Source organism: Pristiophorus japonicus, chromosome 19 (genome assembly GCF_044704955.1).
Source record: "Pristiophorus japonicus isolate sPriJap1 chromosome 19, sPriJap1.hap1, whole genome shotgun sequence".
Taxonomy (NCBI): Eukaryota; Metazoa; Chordata; class Chondrichthyes; family Pristiophoridae; genus Pristiophorus; species Pristiophorus japonicus.
In genome coordinates this window covers 71433042-71451372 of record NC_091995.1, presented here as the reverse complement: position 1 = coordinate 71451372, position 18331 = coordinate 71433042, and the positions used below count along the sequence as shown (strand labels likewise).

Genomic DNA, 18331 nt, shown 5'->3' with positions numbered 1-18331 from the left:
ACAAGGACCCCCAGGTCCCTCTGCACCGCAGCATGTTGTAATTTCTCCCCATTCAAATAATATTCCCTTTTAATGTTTTTTTTCCTCAAGGTGGATGACCTCACACTTTCCGACATTGTATTCCATCTGCCAAACCTTAGCCCATTCGCTTAACCTATCTAAATCACTTTTCAGCCTCTCTGTGTCCTCGACACAACCCGCTTTACCACTAATCTTTGTGTCATCTGCAAATTTTGTTACACTACACTCTGTCCCCTCTTCCAGGTCATCTATGTATATTGTAAATAGTTGTGGTCCCAGCACCGATCCCTGTGGTACACCACTAACCATCGATTTCCAACCCGAAAAGGACCTATTTATCCCGACTCTCTGCTTTCTGTTAGCCAGCCAATTCTCTATCCATGCTAATACATTTCCACTGACCCCGCGTACCTTTATCTTCTGCAGTAACCTTTGGTGTGGCACCTTATCGAATGCCTTTTGAAAACCTAAATACACCACATCCATCGGTACACCTCTATCCACCATGCTCGTTATATCCTCAAAGAATTCCAGTAAATTAGTTAAACATGATTTCCCCTTCATGAATCCATGCTGTGTCTGCTCGATTGCACTATTCCTATCTAGATGTCCCACTATTTCTTCCTTAATGATAGTTTCAAGCATTTTCCCCACTACAGATGTTAAACTAACCGACCTATAGTTACCTGCCTTTTGTCTGCCCCCTTTTTTAAACAGAGGCGTTACATTAGCTGCTTTCCAATCTGCTGGTACCTCCCCAGAGTCCAGAGAATTTTGGTAGATTATAACGAATGCATCTGCTATAACTTCCGCCATCTCTTTTAATACCTGGGATGCATTTCATCAGGACCAGGGTACTTGTCTACCTCGAGTCCCATTAGCCTGTCCAGCACTACCCCCCTAGTGATAGTGATTGTCTCCAGGTCCTCCCTTCCCACATTCCCGTGACCAGCAATTTCTGGCATGGTTTCTGTGTCTTCCACTGTGAAGACCGAAGCAAAATAATTGTTTAAGGTCTCAGCCATTTCCACATTTCCCATTATTAAATCCCCCTTCTCATCTTCTAAGGAACCAACATGAACTTTAGTCACTCTTTTCCGTTTTATATATCTGTAAAAGCTTTTACTATCTGTTTTTATGTTTTGCGCAAGTTTACCTTCGTAATCTATCTTTCCTTTCTTTATTGCTTTCTTAGTCATTCTTTGCTGTCGTTTAAAATTTTCCCAATCTTCTAGTTTCCCACTAACCTTGGCCACCTTATACGCATTGGGTTTTTAATTTGATACTCTCCTTTATTTCCTTAGTTATCCACGGCTGGTTATCCCTTCTCTTACCACCCTTCTTTTTCACTGGAATATATTTTTGTTGAGCACTATGAAAGAGCTCCTTAAAAGTCCTCCACTGTTCCTCAATTGTGCCACCGTTTAGTCTGTTTCCAGTCTACTTTAGCCAACTCTGCCCTCATCCCACTGTAGTCGCCTTTGTTTAAGCATAGTATGCTCGTTTGAGACACTACTTCCTCACCCTCAATCTGTATTACAAATTCAACCATACTGTGATCACTCATTCCGAGCGGATTTTTTACTAGGAGATCGTTTATTATTCCTGTCTCATTACACAGGACCAGATCTAAGATAGCTTGCTCCCTTGTAGGTTCTGTAACATACTGTTCTAAGAAACAATCCCGTATGCATTCTATGAATTCCTCCTCCAGGCTACCCAGTGCGATTTGATTTGACCAATCGATATGTAGGTTAAAATCCCCCATGATTACTGCCGTTCCTTTTTCACATGCCTCCATTATTCCCTTGATTATTGCCCGCCCCACCGTGAAGTTATTATTTGGGGGCCTATAAACTACGCTCACCAGTGACTTTTTCCCCTTACTATCTCTAATCTCCACCCACAACGATTCAACATTTTGTTCATTAGAGCCAATATCGTCTCTCACAACTGCCCTGATATCATCCTTTATTAACAGAGCTACCCCACCTCCTTTCCCTTCTTGTCTCTCTTTCCGAATCGTCAGATACCCCTGTATGTTTAATTCCCAGTCTTGGCCACCCTGCAACCACGTTTCTGTAATGGCCACCAAATCATACCCATTTGTAATGATTTGTGCCGTCAACTCATTTACTTTATTTCAAATGCTGCATGTGTTTAGGTAGAGTGTTTTAATACTAGTTTTTAAAACCATGATTTTTAGTTTTGACCCCTCCTGCAGCCCCTTTTCATTCAGTGGCCCTTTTTGTTTTTTGCCTTGGGTTTCTCTGCCCTCCACTTTTACTCATCTCCTTTCTGTCTTTTGCTTTTGTCTCCTTTTTGTTTCCTTCTGTCTCCCTGAATTGGTTCCCATCCCCCTGCCATATTAGTTTAACTCCTCCCCAACAGCACCCCACTAGTTAGTTTGCCAACCTGAAAATGACCCATTTATCCCAACTCTCTGTATTATGGTAGTTAGCCAATCCTCTATCCATGCTAATATATTACCCCAAACCCTGTGAGCTCTTATCTTGTGCAGTAACCTTTTATGTGGCACCTTGTCAAATGCCTTCTGGAAGTCCAAATACACCACATCTACTGGTTCCCCTTTATCCATCCTGCTCGTTACATCCTCAAAGAACTCCAGCAAATTTATCAAATATGATTTCCCTTCATAAAACCATGCTGATCCTGCTTTGATTTGTCCAATCAATATGAAGATTAAAATCACCCATGAATATTGCAGTATCCTGTACCTATCTTACAAGCCTCCATTATTTCTTGATTTATACTCTGTTCTACAATGTAGCTACTGTTAGGGAGCCTTTCGACCACTCCCACCAGTGACTTCTTTCCCTCATTTCTTATCTCTACCTAAACTGATTCTACATCTTGATCATCTGAGCCAATATCATTATTACTGCACTGATCTTAACCTTTATTAACAGAGCAAATCCACCTCCTTTTCCTTTCTGCCTATCCTTCTAAAATGGCAAATCCTGGTGTATATCCAGTTCCCTGTCTTGGTCAATGTAATGGCCATCAGGTCATACCCATTTATTTCTAGTTGTGCCGTCAACTCATCTATCTTCTTATGAATGTTGCGTGCATTCAGATAAAGAGCTTTTAAATGTTGTCTTTTTGCCATTTTTCCCTACTCTGACCCCACTTTCTGATGCACTTGTGTGTATAGGCTCGGTCCCTTCCTGCCACACTCTGGTTATCATTGCACTATTGCCTTCTCCTTTCTCTGACTTTTTAAATTTACGCTCACCAGATTTTATACTCTATGCCTCTATTTCTGAAGCCCAGGATTCCATATGCTTTTTTAACCGCTTTCTCCAGGTCTCTCCGTTTATGCACCCGCTTTAGAATTGTACCTTTTAGTCTATATTGCCTCTTCTTCATACCAAAATGTATCACTTCGCAATTTTTTGTGTTAAATTTCATCTGCCATGTGTCCACCCATTTCACCAGCCTGTCTATGTCCTCCTGAAGTCTATCACTATCCTACTCACTGTTCACTATACTTCCAAGAATTGTGTTGCTGGGATGTGTCAGGACTGAGGGATGTTTGTCTTTTCTTTAAAGATGGCACCTTAGAGAACAAACAGCTTTCACATCACCATTTAATAAAGACAAAGGAAATGCATTAGTTATCGTCATTCGTTGCATATAATGTATGAAACATCAATCACACCGTTTACACCATTTCTCATATACAAGTAAAATGCTGCATTGCAGCAGTGAGAATGGCAGAAAACCCCAAATGTTTATCTGCACCTTCAGCACTGGATGACAATCTGGATAATACTTCGCTGCCTTAAGTAATTGCAATTGCTTAAATCACTCTTGGATTCTTTTATAAAATACTGATAAAATCAAACTTATAGGGCAATTTGACATTCTGTTTAAAAAAAAAAGTAAACTTTTTTAAGAACGACATGACTTGAGGTCACATCACTAAGTTACAAAAATCACAGGACGTGATGACATATCACTAGCCTTATGAATAAATACCTGAGGGAGAAAAACTCCAATGGCGGGGAGGGGGAGGGGGGAGTTCAGAGTTTACGGAGTGAGGAAATTGAATTGAAGGTCACCTGCCCGGAGGAAATCTCCACCTTTACAGGCGATTACAGAGGATGAACAAATTATACTATTGCACTTTCCTAACTCACTTTAACCATACAAATAATTACAGAAGCGTGAAATCAACATGTGATCAGCCTGCTACACACACATCTTATCACTAAATTTGTGGTCTTTTGAACTTCCAATAGTCAACTGTATTTAAAAGTGTGAAAGAAAAATAAGGAAACTGTGATCAGTACACAAAATGGCATCAGAAATTCTACACCTTTCTCTTCAAAAACTGGCCATTTGCTTTTACAAATATAAAAGCAGCAACACACATCCTGCTTATTCTACTCCTACATAGCTACCTATTTTGTAGCTAAATCCTTGGGTTCACTAGAAGAATGACTATTATTGATTCTACCTTCGCTGCCACCTCTGCACTGATCTCTTCTTGGGTTTCTGCCAACCGTTTCTTTGCAATTTCTGTTCTTCTGTCGCAGTCTGTGATGAATGATTGCAAGTGATCCATGGCCTACAAAAAAATATATAAAGAGCAGAGTCATTATTCTTGGAAATCCAATATAGTTGGATTCAGGAAGATCTGAAGTCAACGATGATTAAGTATAGAACAAACACTGTAATAGAGGGCAACATTTATTGTGCGTCAGGTAAGGACACACATCAAACTCCAACCCATGAATTATACTTCCAGACCCAAGAGAGAATGTTTCTTGAAATCTAGAATTTTCAAATGACAAACATGTGCCCCCTCCCCAAGGGTTAATCGGTGATATTGTGTGGCACTGGGTTATACAATTTACAAGAACTCACTCTGTGTTTCTCTCTCCACAGAGAGAGTGCTGTTATGTTTTCATTTCAGATGGGGACAGGAAATAATCAAGATTTCTGGTGAAACAGATAGGCACAAACAGTGCCCTTAGAATTTTGCAGCAGCTAAAGGTTCATTTCTACAGGATAGCCAAGAAAATTCTGCAGCAGGTCTATCCAATTTATGTGCCACATTTTCTCCCCACACTAAAGGAGGGCGGGGGGGGGGGGAAAAGAGGAGAATGGAACAGACATGAAGGCTTTGAAGAGGGTGCAGAAGAGGTTTACAAGAATGGTTCCAGGAATGAGGGAATACAGTTACGTGGATAAGCTAGAGAAGCTGGGGTTGTTCTCCTTGGAGCAGAGAAGGTTAAGAGGAGAATCAATCGAGGTGTTTAAAATTGTGAAGGGTTCAGATTAGAGTAAATGAAGAGAAACTATTTCCAATGGCTGAAGGGTCAATAACCAGAGGACTCAGATTTAAGGTGACTGGCAAAAGAACCAGAGGTGACATGAGGAAAAATATTTTTACGCAATGAGTGGTTAGGATTTGGAACGCACTGCCCGATGGGGTGTGGATACAGATTCAATAGTAGCCTTCAAAAGGGAATTGGATACATACTTGAAAGAGAAAAAACTTGTGGGGAAAGAGCGAGACTGACTGGGTTGCTCTTTGAAAGAGTCGGCGCAGACTGTTTGGGCTGAGTGGCCTCCTTCTGTGCTGTACTATTCTATGTTTTTAAGTGGCCAAAGCATATCTTAGAAAAAGTATAACAGGAATTTTTTACATTAAAAAACAGGTAAGTTTAGAGCAGGAAACAGGAAAAAGATGAAACGAGACACTTGAGCAGCCAATAATAGTGGAGTGGGGAGGTGGTGCAGGAATTAAGTGCATTTATGACACCACACAAATGGCTGATACCAACACACTGAGGACATTCAGTGTTGTGTCTGACCCCTGCTTGAATTACAGAGCATTTCACTTGAGCTGTAACAGATGAGTTTTATGCAGCGAAACTGATTAGCCCCTGTCTGAAAACAGTACACAAACATAGCAGCCTTTAAAGAAACAGAAAAGTTGATGAAGCTTTCTTCCTCTTCCAGGAACAATCGAAAACCATCAAGTAGCAAACAGAAAACTGATAAATGACAGAAACGGTTCCTTGTGTGGGAGAAAACTAGACATATGTCTGGTGTTGGAAACAGAGAAAATGACTGAAGCAGACTGTATGAATGATAGAGTAGAGCAAGGGAAGGTTGCTCGTTATTAAAGAAAGGTGCGAGAGAAACCAGGAAACTATAGACCTGTTAGTCTAACATCTGTTGTAAGGAAGTTATTGGAATCTATAATTAAGAACAGAATGACTTGGTACTTAGAGGAATTTCAGCTGATCAGAGAGAGACAACATGGATTTGTAAAGGACAAATCATGTCCAACAAACCCAACTGAATGTTTTGAGGAACTAAATTAGTAGACTAGGGCATGTCTATGGATGTCGTTTATATGTACTTCCAGAATCGTTTGATAAGAGACTGTTAACTAAAATTAAAGCTCATGGAATTGAAGGCAAATTATTGACCTGGTTGGACGGTAGAAGACAGAGTAAGGATAATGGGTATGTAATCTAATTGGAAGGAAGTGATTAGTGGTGTTCCACAAATATAGTGAAGCCTCACAGTGAGCTGGAGCCTCACTGATTCACTATATTTATTAATGATTTAGATTACACAATAGAGTGCCATTTATCCAAGTTTGCTGATGGCACAAAGATTGGTGGCATACAAGTAGTGTAGATGGGAGCATAAAAATCAGAGATATAAATAGATTAAATGAGTGGGCAAAACAGTGGCAGATGGAGGTCATATATTTTGGATCAAAAAAGGATAGTTCAGAGTTTTTTTTTAAATGGTGGAAAGCTAGGAACAGTGAAGATCTAAAGAGAGTTAGAGGCCCATGTACACAGATCACTAAAATTTAGCGGTCAGGTATAAATAAATAATCAAAAAGGCTAATAGAATGTTAGCCTTTATATCTAGAGAGATGGAATATAAAGGGAAGTTTTGCTGCAGCTATACAAAGCCCTGGTTAGGCTACATCTTGAGTACTGTGTACAGTTCTGGGCACCGTACCTTCGAAAGGATATATTGGCTTTTGGAAGGAGTGCCGCGCAGATTCAGCAGAATGTACCAGGACTCCAAGAGTTAAATTATGAGGAGAGATTGCATAAACTAGGGTTTTAGTACCTGGAATATAGAAGGTTAAGGGGTGATTTGATTTGAGGTATTTAGGATTTTATAAGGAGTTGATATGGCAATTCATATTTGTGCACAGAAATTGAAAAAATTAAGAACAGATGATTAAAAATCTACATTCAGTGAGAGCAGACAGTTCCAGGCAAGCAGGTGCGTAAGTGCTTAGATGCTCCCTATATATTCAAACCCAAAGGGACAATATCATGTGCATCTATGCTTTCTCTCAGTGAGACACTGAAATCCGTACCAATTACTGTCGAATTTGTGGGCAGTTGTGCAAGCTGGAATTCCACCTGCAGGGGCTACTGGAACTTACATTCTCATATTATTTCATTCCAGCAGCATATTACATTCCATTACTATATTCCCACAAATTATCCAAATACCATGAAAATGCATCTATATTTTTGGAACCCTTGGTGAATTTGTTTTCAATTAAACCATTTTCACTTTTAAATTAAAAACAGAAAATGCTGGAAATACTCAGGTCAGGCAGCACCTGTGGAGAGAGAAATTGTTAACGTTTCAGGGTCGATGACCCTTAAGTCAGATTATTTCCAGCATTTTGTTTTTTCTCCAAATTTCCAGCATCTGCAATATTTTGCTTTTGTTTCACTTTGAAGTAGCCTGTTCAAATAGTGGGCAACTAAAAACACAGATTGTAGATTGAAAATGTGTCATCATTTTTAGACTTCACTTTAAGGTGTTACCTGCACCATATCTTTCAACTCTACATAGCAGAAATTACACCATCACTTACATCCATTTCAAAAAAGTGGTCCTTTAACTTGGAGGCAATTTCATAGTCTGCTCTCAGTGCAAGGTCATGAACTTTGGTGCACTCCCCAAGGTCCATTCTCTGTAGAAAATCAAGAGACAATTGAATCATTAACTAAATGATATTAAATGAAATAGCAAAATAAAAATACCACACCATTACTTCAACCTACAAATAACATTAAAAAGACAGAGGGCTATATCATTGAACATCAGGAGTCCTAAGCAGCAATGTTTAAATCAGCATGATTTGACAGAGAAACTTCCACAGCAAATCAAGGTTGTAAATAATCAACACATTTCAATTCTGAACAAAATGAACTACACTGAAGAAAACTTATTTCCATTTATACGCCTCATCACATCAAAACATTACAAAAATGTTTTACATAATGAACTCCTTGTACAGTGACTTACATTTAGACACTGGAAAAAAAGACTTGCATTTCTATAGCACCTTTCACAACCATCAAACATCTCAAAGCACATTACAGCCAAATGAAGTACTTTTGGAGTGCAGTCACTGTTGTAGTGTAGGAAATACCACAGCCAATTTGCGCACAGCAAGCTCCCACAAACAGTAATGTGATAATGACCAGATAATCTGTTGATTGAGGGATAAATATTGACCAGGACACCGGGGATAACTGCCCAGCCCAGCTCTTCTTCGAAATAGTGCCATGGGATCTTTTGCGTCCATTTACTGTCTCATCCAAAAGACGGCACCTCCAACAGTGTAGCACTCCCTCAGTACTGTACTGGAGTGATGGTCAGTAATTACGTTCTCAACATCCAAGGGTGGCTTTAAGGTTTGGGCTCCAAGAGAAAAAATCTGCATTTATATAGCACCTTTCACAATCTCAGCATGTCCCAAAATGATTTAGAGCCATAACGTACTTTTGAAATGTAGGGAAATGCAACAGATAATATGCAAACAGCAAGGTCTCACAAACAACATGGTCAGATAATGTGTTTTATTAGTGATGTCGGTTGTGATAAATATTAGCCAAGAAACCAGGAGAAGTCCCCGTTTCTTCTTTGAAGAGTGCCATATTATCATTTACGTCCACCCGAGAGCAAGCAGACACGGTCTCTGTTTAACGTCTCACCTGAAGACAATATCTCCAATAGTGCAACACTCCCTCAGCACGACACTGGAGTGTCAGCCTGGATCAAGTGTCTGCAGTGTGACTTGAACCCACAACCTTCTGACTCAGAGGCAAGAGTGCTACCCACTGAGCCAAAGCTGACACCTTCAAACTCACTCTAGAAGAAGATTGACTTGGGAAAGAAGCCCAGAGCAGGACAGAGTTTAACTACATCCTCAAAAGTAAGTGCACACTCCTCTCTAACCATAACTCACTTGGAGTCTGGCCGAATCCTCTCCCCAATCACAATATGACTGATTCAAAAGGAAGGCCCATAAGGCCACTGAAGATCATGTAAAGTAAACTGTGAAAGGCTTAAAAAGTGAAACACTCTGGAAATGTATCAAATATTGCTGTTCACACGACCGAGCAAAGAGGTGTGAAGCCGATGATGAGTGAAAGAGGCAGACCAATGAGACAGCTAGATGCCCCCTGAAGAAATAAGTAACCTCAGCTGATGTTTGGGTATCTGTCCGAGAAAGATGGACAATGGATTCTGCCTGCTTCATCATTTACAAAGCTACTGCTCTTCAATTTCATCAGTGTCCCTTCAAATCTTCTATTAGATGAAAGCAGACAAAGTCTTCAGCAGTTTGAGAAGATAGATACTGCCTTGTGTGGCTTCTTCACTCTGCAGGCTGGTAACAAGTGCACTCCATACTTTCCAGCCTCTGCACCAGTGAATTGTATCAGCTCCTGACGTTAAACCTGATCATCTAAGCGAGCTGTTCTTTCCCTTTGATCTATTATCATAGGCAGTCCCTCGAATCGAGGATGACTTGCTTCCACGTTAAAAAGTTCACAGGTGTTTCAATGATGGACCTAAAATATGTATATGTATTAGACCATTAACAACCCCAGCAACTTTCCTTGCTACTGCAGAATAATAATGCCAAACAACTTTTAGCAAAGAGTGGAGATACAATCTCCCACCGGGAGATTCGAACAGGAATAGGATATTCAGCTCGCCCCTTGAGCCCATTTCAATCCGATCATGGCTGATCGGTACCTCAAATCCATTTACCTGCCTTTGATCCAGGTCCTGCGATACACTTACCTAATAATAATCTGTTGATCTCAGTCTTGAAAACTTCAATTGACCCCCAACATCCATAGCCTTTGGGGGTAGAAAATTCCAGATTGCCATTACCCCCTTTGGAAAAGTGCTTCCTGATTTCATTCCAAAATGCCGAGCTCCAATTTATCAGTTATCCCAGCAAGTTAAATTTTCATATTCCATTTTGGCACCACATCACTTTCTTTGTATCCCTTTGTTGCTTTTTATAGCTCTCCCAGTCTGCTGGATTTCCACTTTGCCTTGCATTTGTGTAAGCCTTTTCTTCTTGATACTGTCTCTTAACTCATTAGTTGACCATGGTTGCTTAGAAACATAGAAACATAGAAAATAGGTGCAGGAGTAGGCCATTTGGCCCTTCTAGCCTCACCGCCATTCAATGAGTTCATGGCTGAACATGCAACTTCAGTACCCCATTCCTGCTTTCTCACCTTGATCTCCCTTGATCCCCCTAGTAGTAAGGACTTCATCTAACTCCTTTTTGAATATATTTAGTGAATTGGCCTCAACAACTTTCTGTGGTAGAGAATTCCACAGGTTCATCACTCTCTGGGTGAAGAAGTTTCTCCTCATCTCGGTCCTAAATGGCTTACCCCTTATCCTTAGACTGTGACCCCTGGTTCTGGACTTCCCCAACATTGGGAACATTCTTCCTGCATCTAACCTGTCTAAACCAGTCAGAATTGTAAACGTTTCTATGAGGTCCCCTCTCATTCTTCTGAACTCCAGTGAATACAATTACACAAGTGCAACTTTTACCTTTCAGATGCATGTACTGGTTTTGCATCGTACCAAAAACCTTTGAATACCTCCCACGGTTTTTGTCTGTTTATCCTTTAACTGCTCAGCCCAGTTTACAGTGGCCAATTTATTTCTCATCCCCTTCAAGTTTGCCTTACTTAAATTTAAAACCTTAGTTTGTGACTCTCGCTTCTCTCGCTCTCAAATCGAATATTAATTCAATCATATTATGGTTACTATTTACAAGTTAGATTGTTAACTAATTCTGGTTTGTTACATATTGCTAAATCTAGTATGGCCTTATCACTCGCCAATCTTGAAACCTAATGTTCCAGAAAACTGTCCCAAATACATTCTAGAAACTCAGTACCTTTACTACTTGAGCTATTCTGCTTCTCCTAGTATGTGTGAAAATTAAAATCTCCCATTATAACTACATTGTTTCTGTTGCATGCTTTTCTGCTCTGTATTTATACGTCCGCTTCCCTCCCCCCACTACATCGCTATTGTCGCAAGGTCTGTAGACAACTCCCACCAGAGACTTGCATCCTTTACTGTTCTTAGTTCTACCTATACTGTTTTCACTGCTTGTTCACCATTATAGAAGAGCCTTTTTCCACTGCTGTAATTGTGTTTTATATTGCTCCTCCTTTCCCAATTTCCCTGTCCTTTCTAAAGATCCTATTACCTGGAATATTTAGCTCCCAATCATGCCCAGCTTGTAGCCAAGGTCTCTGTAATGGCTACTACACCATACCCTGTAAGGGGAATTTGTCCTTCTAACTTGTTTGTTTTATGCTACATGCTTTTGTGTTCAGAACTCTTATTTGGGTAACTGTTTCCACCCTGCACATATGCCCTCATTGTCCTGTTCTTTGTGAGAAATAAACTGACAGGCGAGAGGGGTCAAGTTGTACTGATTTTTTTAAATTTAATCAGAAAATGCTGATGCGCTGACTTGGCCCCTCCGCCCCAGCTCATGGGCTAGGAAACATCTAAACAGTTTTTAGAAGTGACCTGACTTCCGAGTCCTACACACAAAGAAAGGGATGGGAGGGAACTGTCATTTTCGAACATATTTTTATTTCACATTTTTGTGAGAATTGTCAAACTCACACATCTTCTGATTTTACAACTCTCGCCCCTTTATGTATACATGCACAAAGATATGAACTCACAAGCACAATATCGATTTCAGCAAATACAATCAACCTGTGGCCAAAGGACCATTTGTTTTTAAATAATAATCTGCTGGGAAACCAAACATTTTTCCACTCTTTGGACCCAGCACAAAGTAATTTCAGATTAGGTACAGCAAGGATTAAATACAACAACAACCTGTATTTATATAGTGCCTTTAATGTAGTAAAACGTCCCAAGGTACTTCACAGGAGTGTTATAAGACAAAAAAATTAACGCAAGAAATTAGCGCAGGTGACTAAAAGCTTGGTCAAAGAGGTAGGTTTTAGTCAGCATCTTAAAAGGAGGAGAGAGGGGTAAAGAGGCGGAGAGGTTTAGGATGGAGTTCCAGAGCTTGGGGCCTTGGCAGCTGAAGGCACAGGAGTGTAGATATCTTGGGAGGGGTTGAGGGGCTGAAGGAGATTACAGCGATAGGGAGGAGCGAGGCTATGGAGGGTGCTGAAACAGGAGCCAATGTAGGTTAGCGTTTACAGGGGTGATGGGTTAGTGGGACTTGGTGCGAGTTAGGACATGGCAGCCGAGTTTTGGATCACCTCTAGTTTACGTAGGGTAGAATGTGGGAGGCCAGTTAGGGGTGCGTTGGACTAGTCAAGTCCAGAGGTAACAAAGGCATGGATGAGGGTTTTAGCAGTAGATGAACTGCAGCAAGGGTGGAACCGGGCGATGTTACGGAGGTGGAAATATGCGGTTTTAGTTATGCCACGGATGTGTGGTCGGAAGCTCATTTCAGGGTCAAATATGACGCCACGGTTGTGAACAATCTGGTTCAGCCACAGATAGATGCTAGGGAGAGCGATGGAGTTGGGCAATTTGTGTAAATGCAAATTATTTTGCTCACCACGTGCTTTAACCTCAATGGGATACACTACAACACTGTGCCATTTCCTTTTGCTTCAACAGACATTTTCAAGGCCTCACCAAGTGGCACAGCATGGTATTGAAGACAGAGACAAGCTTTGCGCTATGGACTTACCTTTACTAAAAACGAGAACCACGTAACTTAAAATACATTTAACTTGTGATTCGTAAAGTTAGCATTAAGGGGAGATTATCAGGGAGTCAGTCAATTCTGAACCTAGAATCCAAAATACAAAATGTCAAATTTTCCAGTTGATTACCAACCAACCAAATCTAACTCACTATTATTTAATGCAGCTGTAACAAACAGTCTGCACTTTTACTTTTTAAAAATTCAATGACTGGAACACAAGTAATCAGTTCGTGAGACACTGCAGTCTCTGAACAAGGTTACGTTACTGTGTTGAATTATTTGGCTCACTCTGAATATGTATTACAATACAGAATTAATAAGTGTGCCAAAACAAATAGTGGCATCAACATCAACATTTCCATAAAATTCCACCAGATGCACAGTGATGAGATATTGAGCCCAGGTTTTGATCCATGCTCTGCGATGGGCTAGCTGATTTCAGCCAGAGAACAATATGCACTACAATTGGCCTTGGCATCATTGGGTCAAGTTAGGGGGAAAAATTGCACTGCTGGAAAGTGTTTGTGTATGTGTGAGAGCATCAATAAAGACTGGACTGGACGATTGTGATGATGATCTTCCATGTTTAAACCATAGTGACCGAATCCGGGGACATGCAGCAAAGTAGCCAAGACGGAAAATGCAGATTCTGCAGCATAGTGAGGCAAAACGTTTTAGCAGCCTATATGTTAAAGAGTTGCACATATACACTGCAAATGCAAAACAAATGTGCATAGATTACCACGGATTTGACATCACACTATTGAATTCAGATACCGTTTATAAATAATACAACAACATTGGTCAGTCCATTGACCTGAAACTGTGATTATCTGTAACAGTATGTTATGCATATATTCCAATGAATATGGCTCTCGTCTATTTGGGGACAAGTTTAATGAACAAAGATCTCTCCCAGGGACATTGTTTGCCCTGGAAAAGTGTCAGCTGTGGCTCAGTGGGTAGGACACTTGCCTGAGTCAGAAGGCTGTGGGTTCAAGTCCCACTCCAGGAACTTGAGTACATAAATCGAGGCTGACACGCCAGTGCAGTGCTGAGGGAATGCTGCACTGTCAGAGTTTCCGTCTTTCAGATGAGACGTTAAACCGAGGCCCCGTCTACCCTCTCAGGTGGACGTAAAAAATCCCACGTCACTATTTTGAAGAAGGGCAGGGGAGTCCTGGCCTATATTTATCCCCTAATCAACATAACAAAAACAAATTATCTAGTCATTATCACTTTGCTGTTTGTGGGAGTTTGCGGTGGCTGCCACGTTTCCCACATTACAACAGTGACTTTGTTCCAAAAGTGGCTGTAAAGCGCTTTGAGGCGCGGCGGTGGTCGTGAAAGGCGCTTTATAAATGTAAGTCTTTTTTTCTTTTTACCTAATTTGGGGACTGTCCCTGGAAAACGAAGATGTATGGTCATCCTATTTTAAACACCCTGGTTTTGATACGAATGTATGAGTTCACACAGAAAAAGTGGCCACATTTTCATGCACCCGAGGGACACTCACACCTGTTGAACCATTACCAGTATGTCACTGTCTTGAGAGAGAGGGGGAAGGAGAGAAAATTAGGTATGGGGCAGGGTCACAAGTTGGTGTTAACGGGAAGATATGACATTTTTATTACTAGTGGGCCTCCAGCGGCAGGGCTCGTGATAATCTGGATAATACACTACTGTCGAATGACAGCAGTAGAATAGTGCATTGTGCAGTACAGGGTATGGTGCTTCTAAAATAAAACGATGTCCTTTTGAGGTCAATAACTCCAACAGCTGTTAAGTAAACAAAGTGTGAAGTCAGTAGTTAATAGCTCTTTGTTGAAGAGTTTGTAGATCGGAATATAGTCATAAATTTCAGGCTGTAGGTCAGAATCGAGGATGAAAGTCTAGGTTTTTTTTGTTGAAAAAAAAAGTGTGTTTGTTAAGGTTAATCATAGGCTGCAGGTCCTCCGAACTTCTGTGTCAATAAAATATTCATTGTTGGAATTCTTCCTGTACATTGCAAATGGTTGACCACCTTTCTCCAATATACTTTTTTTGTGTAACACAGAAAAGTTTGCCTGTGGACTGGTGTGACTGACAATGTACATGCTAGTTGAATATCTGGCATGAATTTTCTGTCCATCATACTAAATTTCCCTGTTACACATGACAAAAATGATGTATTTTTTTTATAAACATTTGCTACAATATCTGTCAGGAACAAGGGCCTTACTTGACAAGAGTCAGAACATGTCACCTCAGTGACCGTACCAATCATACCTACTAAAATAGATCATCATCATGGGCAGTCCCTCGGAATCGAGGAAGACTTGCTTCCACTCTAAAAATGAGTCCTTAGGTGGCTGTACAGTCCAATACGAGAACCACAGTCCCTGTCACAGGTGGGGCAGATAGTCATTGAGGGAAGGGGTGGGTGGGACTGGTTTGCCGCACGCTCCTTCCGCTGTCTGCGCTTGATTTCTGCAAGGTCTCGGTGACGGGACTCGAAGTGCTCAGCGCTACTAAAATAAAGCCAGGGATGTGACCTGCAGACTGAACAGCAATTGAACCTGGACCCCCACCTTGTACTTAATTAACAGAAATGACATTTTGTGACCTTAAAGGGATATAATGTCACCCAACAGCAGTATAACATTTACATTTCATATTATAGTACGGTCCTTATAAAACAAAGTACCATCCGACTTGCCACGAGCAATGTCAACATGCACTAACAAGGACAGTGCATTTGGTGCACCCTTCCTGTTCATAATGCTTTTAAAAAAAAGTATGAAACAAACAAAAGATGATAATTTGGAAAGTACACAAAAACTCTCCAAGAACAGAAAATACCAGAGTCCTTACCATCAATGTTCTCCCTAATTTTAAATTTAGGTGCACGGTTCCTTTAAAGGGCTGTGCGGCCCAAAGTTTCATGCGTGAAACTTCACATTGGAATAGCTGGTCCCGCGCACGGCTGAGCAGCTTAGAGGGAACGTTGCTTACCATTCATACTTAAAGTGACATAGCTTCACCAGAGCAGTTCACCAATATATTCTGCACTGTATGACATGGAAGTGTCAGCCTTAGCTCAAATGGTAGAACTCTCGCCTTTGAGTCAGAAGGTTGTGGCTTCAAGCCCCACTCCAGGGACTGGAGCACAAAAATCTAGGCCAACACAGCAGTGCAGCGCTAAGGGAGCGCTGTGCTGTCGGAGGGGCCGTCTTTCGGATGAGACGTTAAATGAGGCCCTGTCTGCCCTCTCAAGTGGACATAAAGATCCCACGGCATTATTGCGAAGAGGAGCAGGGGAGTTATCCCTGGTGTCCTGGATAATATTTACCCCTCAATCAACATCACTAAAAACAGATTATCTGATCATTGTCACATTGCTATGTGCGGGAACTTGCTATGTGCGGGAACTTGCTATGTGCGCAAATTGGCTGCCGCATTTCCTACATTACAACAGTGACTGCACTTCAAAGATTGGCTGTAAAGTACTTTGGGAACTCCTGAAGTCATGAAAGGCGCTATATAAATGCAAGTCTTTCATTTTCTTTTATAACTTTCCAGTCCTTATAAAACCATGACTTATATGGGCAACAATAAGGGCAATCCCCTATATTGCATCAGTACATACTGACAAGCTCCACACATGTAATAAAATTCCTGAAATGTTGGGTGCCTGACAAGCATATTCCAAGATGAATAGATTCCTGACAAAACACCAATAAAGTGAGCATTCTCAGGCTGCATTTATTTAAACTGCAATTAGTCTTTCTGGCTTCAGTGATACCCTGTGTACCAACATGATATAGTATTCCTGGTATTACAAAACTATACATCATACAATTTAATGTGAGCATGCCATGGGTGATCCATTAAACTAGATGTACTGTATATAAAGGAGAGCAGCAAATTTGGTCTTAAGTGACAGTGGACTAAAACTCATATTTAAGTGGTTTGGCTTAAAGGGAGAATGACGGAATCTACATAATTGATCCTGTGCTTATTTCACACTGAAGTGACAGGAAGGGTTGTACTTGAGTAACTTGATCTCCACCTTTATTCCAAAATGCCCCTATTTTAGCAAAAAGCACAGTACAGGTTGAACCTCCCTTATCTGGAACCCTCGAGACCTGGCCTATTCTGGATACGGGATTTTTCCGGAGAGGTGGTCTAGTTAAATTGGATGGTACAGGTTCTGAGCAAGGGGATATCAGGATATCAGGGCTGGCTGGCTTGGGGCTGGGAGTGCGGCAGAGAGATCATGGGGGGGGGTGGTCAGGCCAGCGATTGTGGGAGTCAGCAGCGAGGAAAGACTTCAATTTGTTCATCTCGGAGTTCTGCGCATGTGCCACTCGGGAATGGTTCTGGATGAGGGGTCGTCCGGATAAGGGAGGTTCTTGAGTAACTTGATCTAACCAGGAGCTGCTTAATTGGGCCCCATTGTTATTCCAAAATGCCCCTATTTTAGCAAAAAAAAAAGTGAGAGAGATCCAAAACTGCCAGGCATGAAAATGTTCAGTATCAGATTTGACCAAGTCCCAAGCAAAGGATGGTGAAATTAAATAGGCACGTTGAATAAAATGCATTACCGTTCCAGAAAGAATATCGTGCGGGCAGCAGCTCAGGAGGTGACTCTTGCAGACCCGGTCGTCGGTAAATCGGATTCGCTGCCGACTGGCATCTCCTGTAATACAGAGGTCATAGAGCAAAACAGGGTTAAAAAGGAAACTATGAACCGCACACACACATGTAACAAGTAACCCCAGCCTCCATCCCTCTGACAAAGTATGTTTCCAATACCTTGTGCCTTTCCTGAACTAAATGGACACAATTAAAAATATACACACACACATTAGTGTCTCCGGAATGGCTCGGTAATAGGAGCTTGAAGGTTTTAGCAAAAAAAAAATCTATTTTTAATTTAATTAGAATAGATAAGTCTGGAGATATTTGCAGTAAAATTACCACAAATAAAGCCATTGAAACTCCAGTTACTTTTATGAGCTTTCAAAAATGTGATACAAAGCACAATGCTGTATCCAGATAAATCGGAACAGTTTACCTACAACCCAACAGGCCCTCACAACTAAAATGCAGAATATTAAATGGCGGAGCAGGCTCGAGGAGCCAAATGGCCTACTCCTGTTCCTACTTAAGTTCTTAACTAAAGCATAAATTTGGAATTTTGAGTTTAAGCCCCTTGTTCAATTTAGCCCCAGCTTCCTCCTACCTGATGGC

The 18331-nt window shown here is 41.1% G+C and overlaps 1 protein-coding gene across 7 annotated transcripts in view; it reads right to left on the bottom strand.

Annotated features, from left to right (window-relative positions):
* The window catches only part of LOC139229925 (putative RNA-binding protein Luc7-like 2), an 80548-nt gene that overhangs the window by 31219 nt on the left and 30998 nt on the right, over positions 1-18331 (bottom strand). For all 7 annotated transcript variants that reach the window (XM_070861561.1, XM_070861563.1, XM_070861564.1 and 4 more), the window contains 3 exons: positions 17683-17777; positions 7925-8023; positions 4505-4615 (listed from right to left, as the gene is read on the bottom strand). In XM_070861561.1, coding sequence (XP_070717662.1) covers positions 4505-4615; positions 7925-8023; positions 17683-17777 — 305 coding nt within the window. The remainder of the gene's footprint in view (positions 1-4504; positions 4616-7924; positions 8024-17682; positions 17778-18331) is intronic.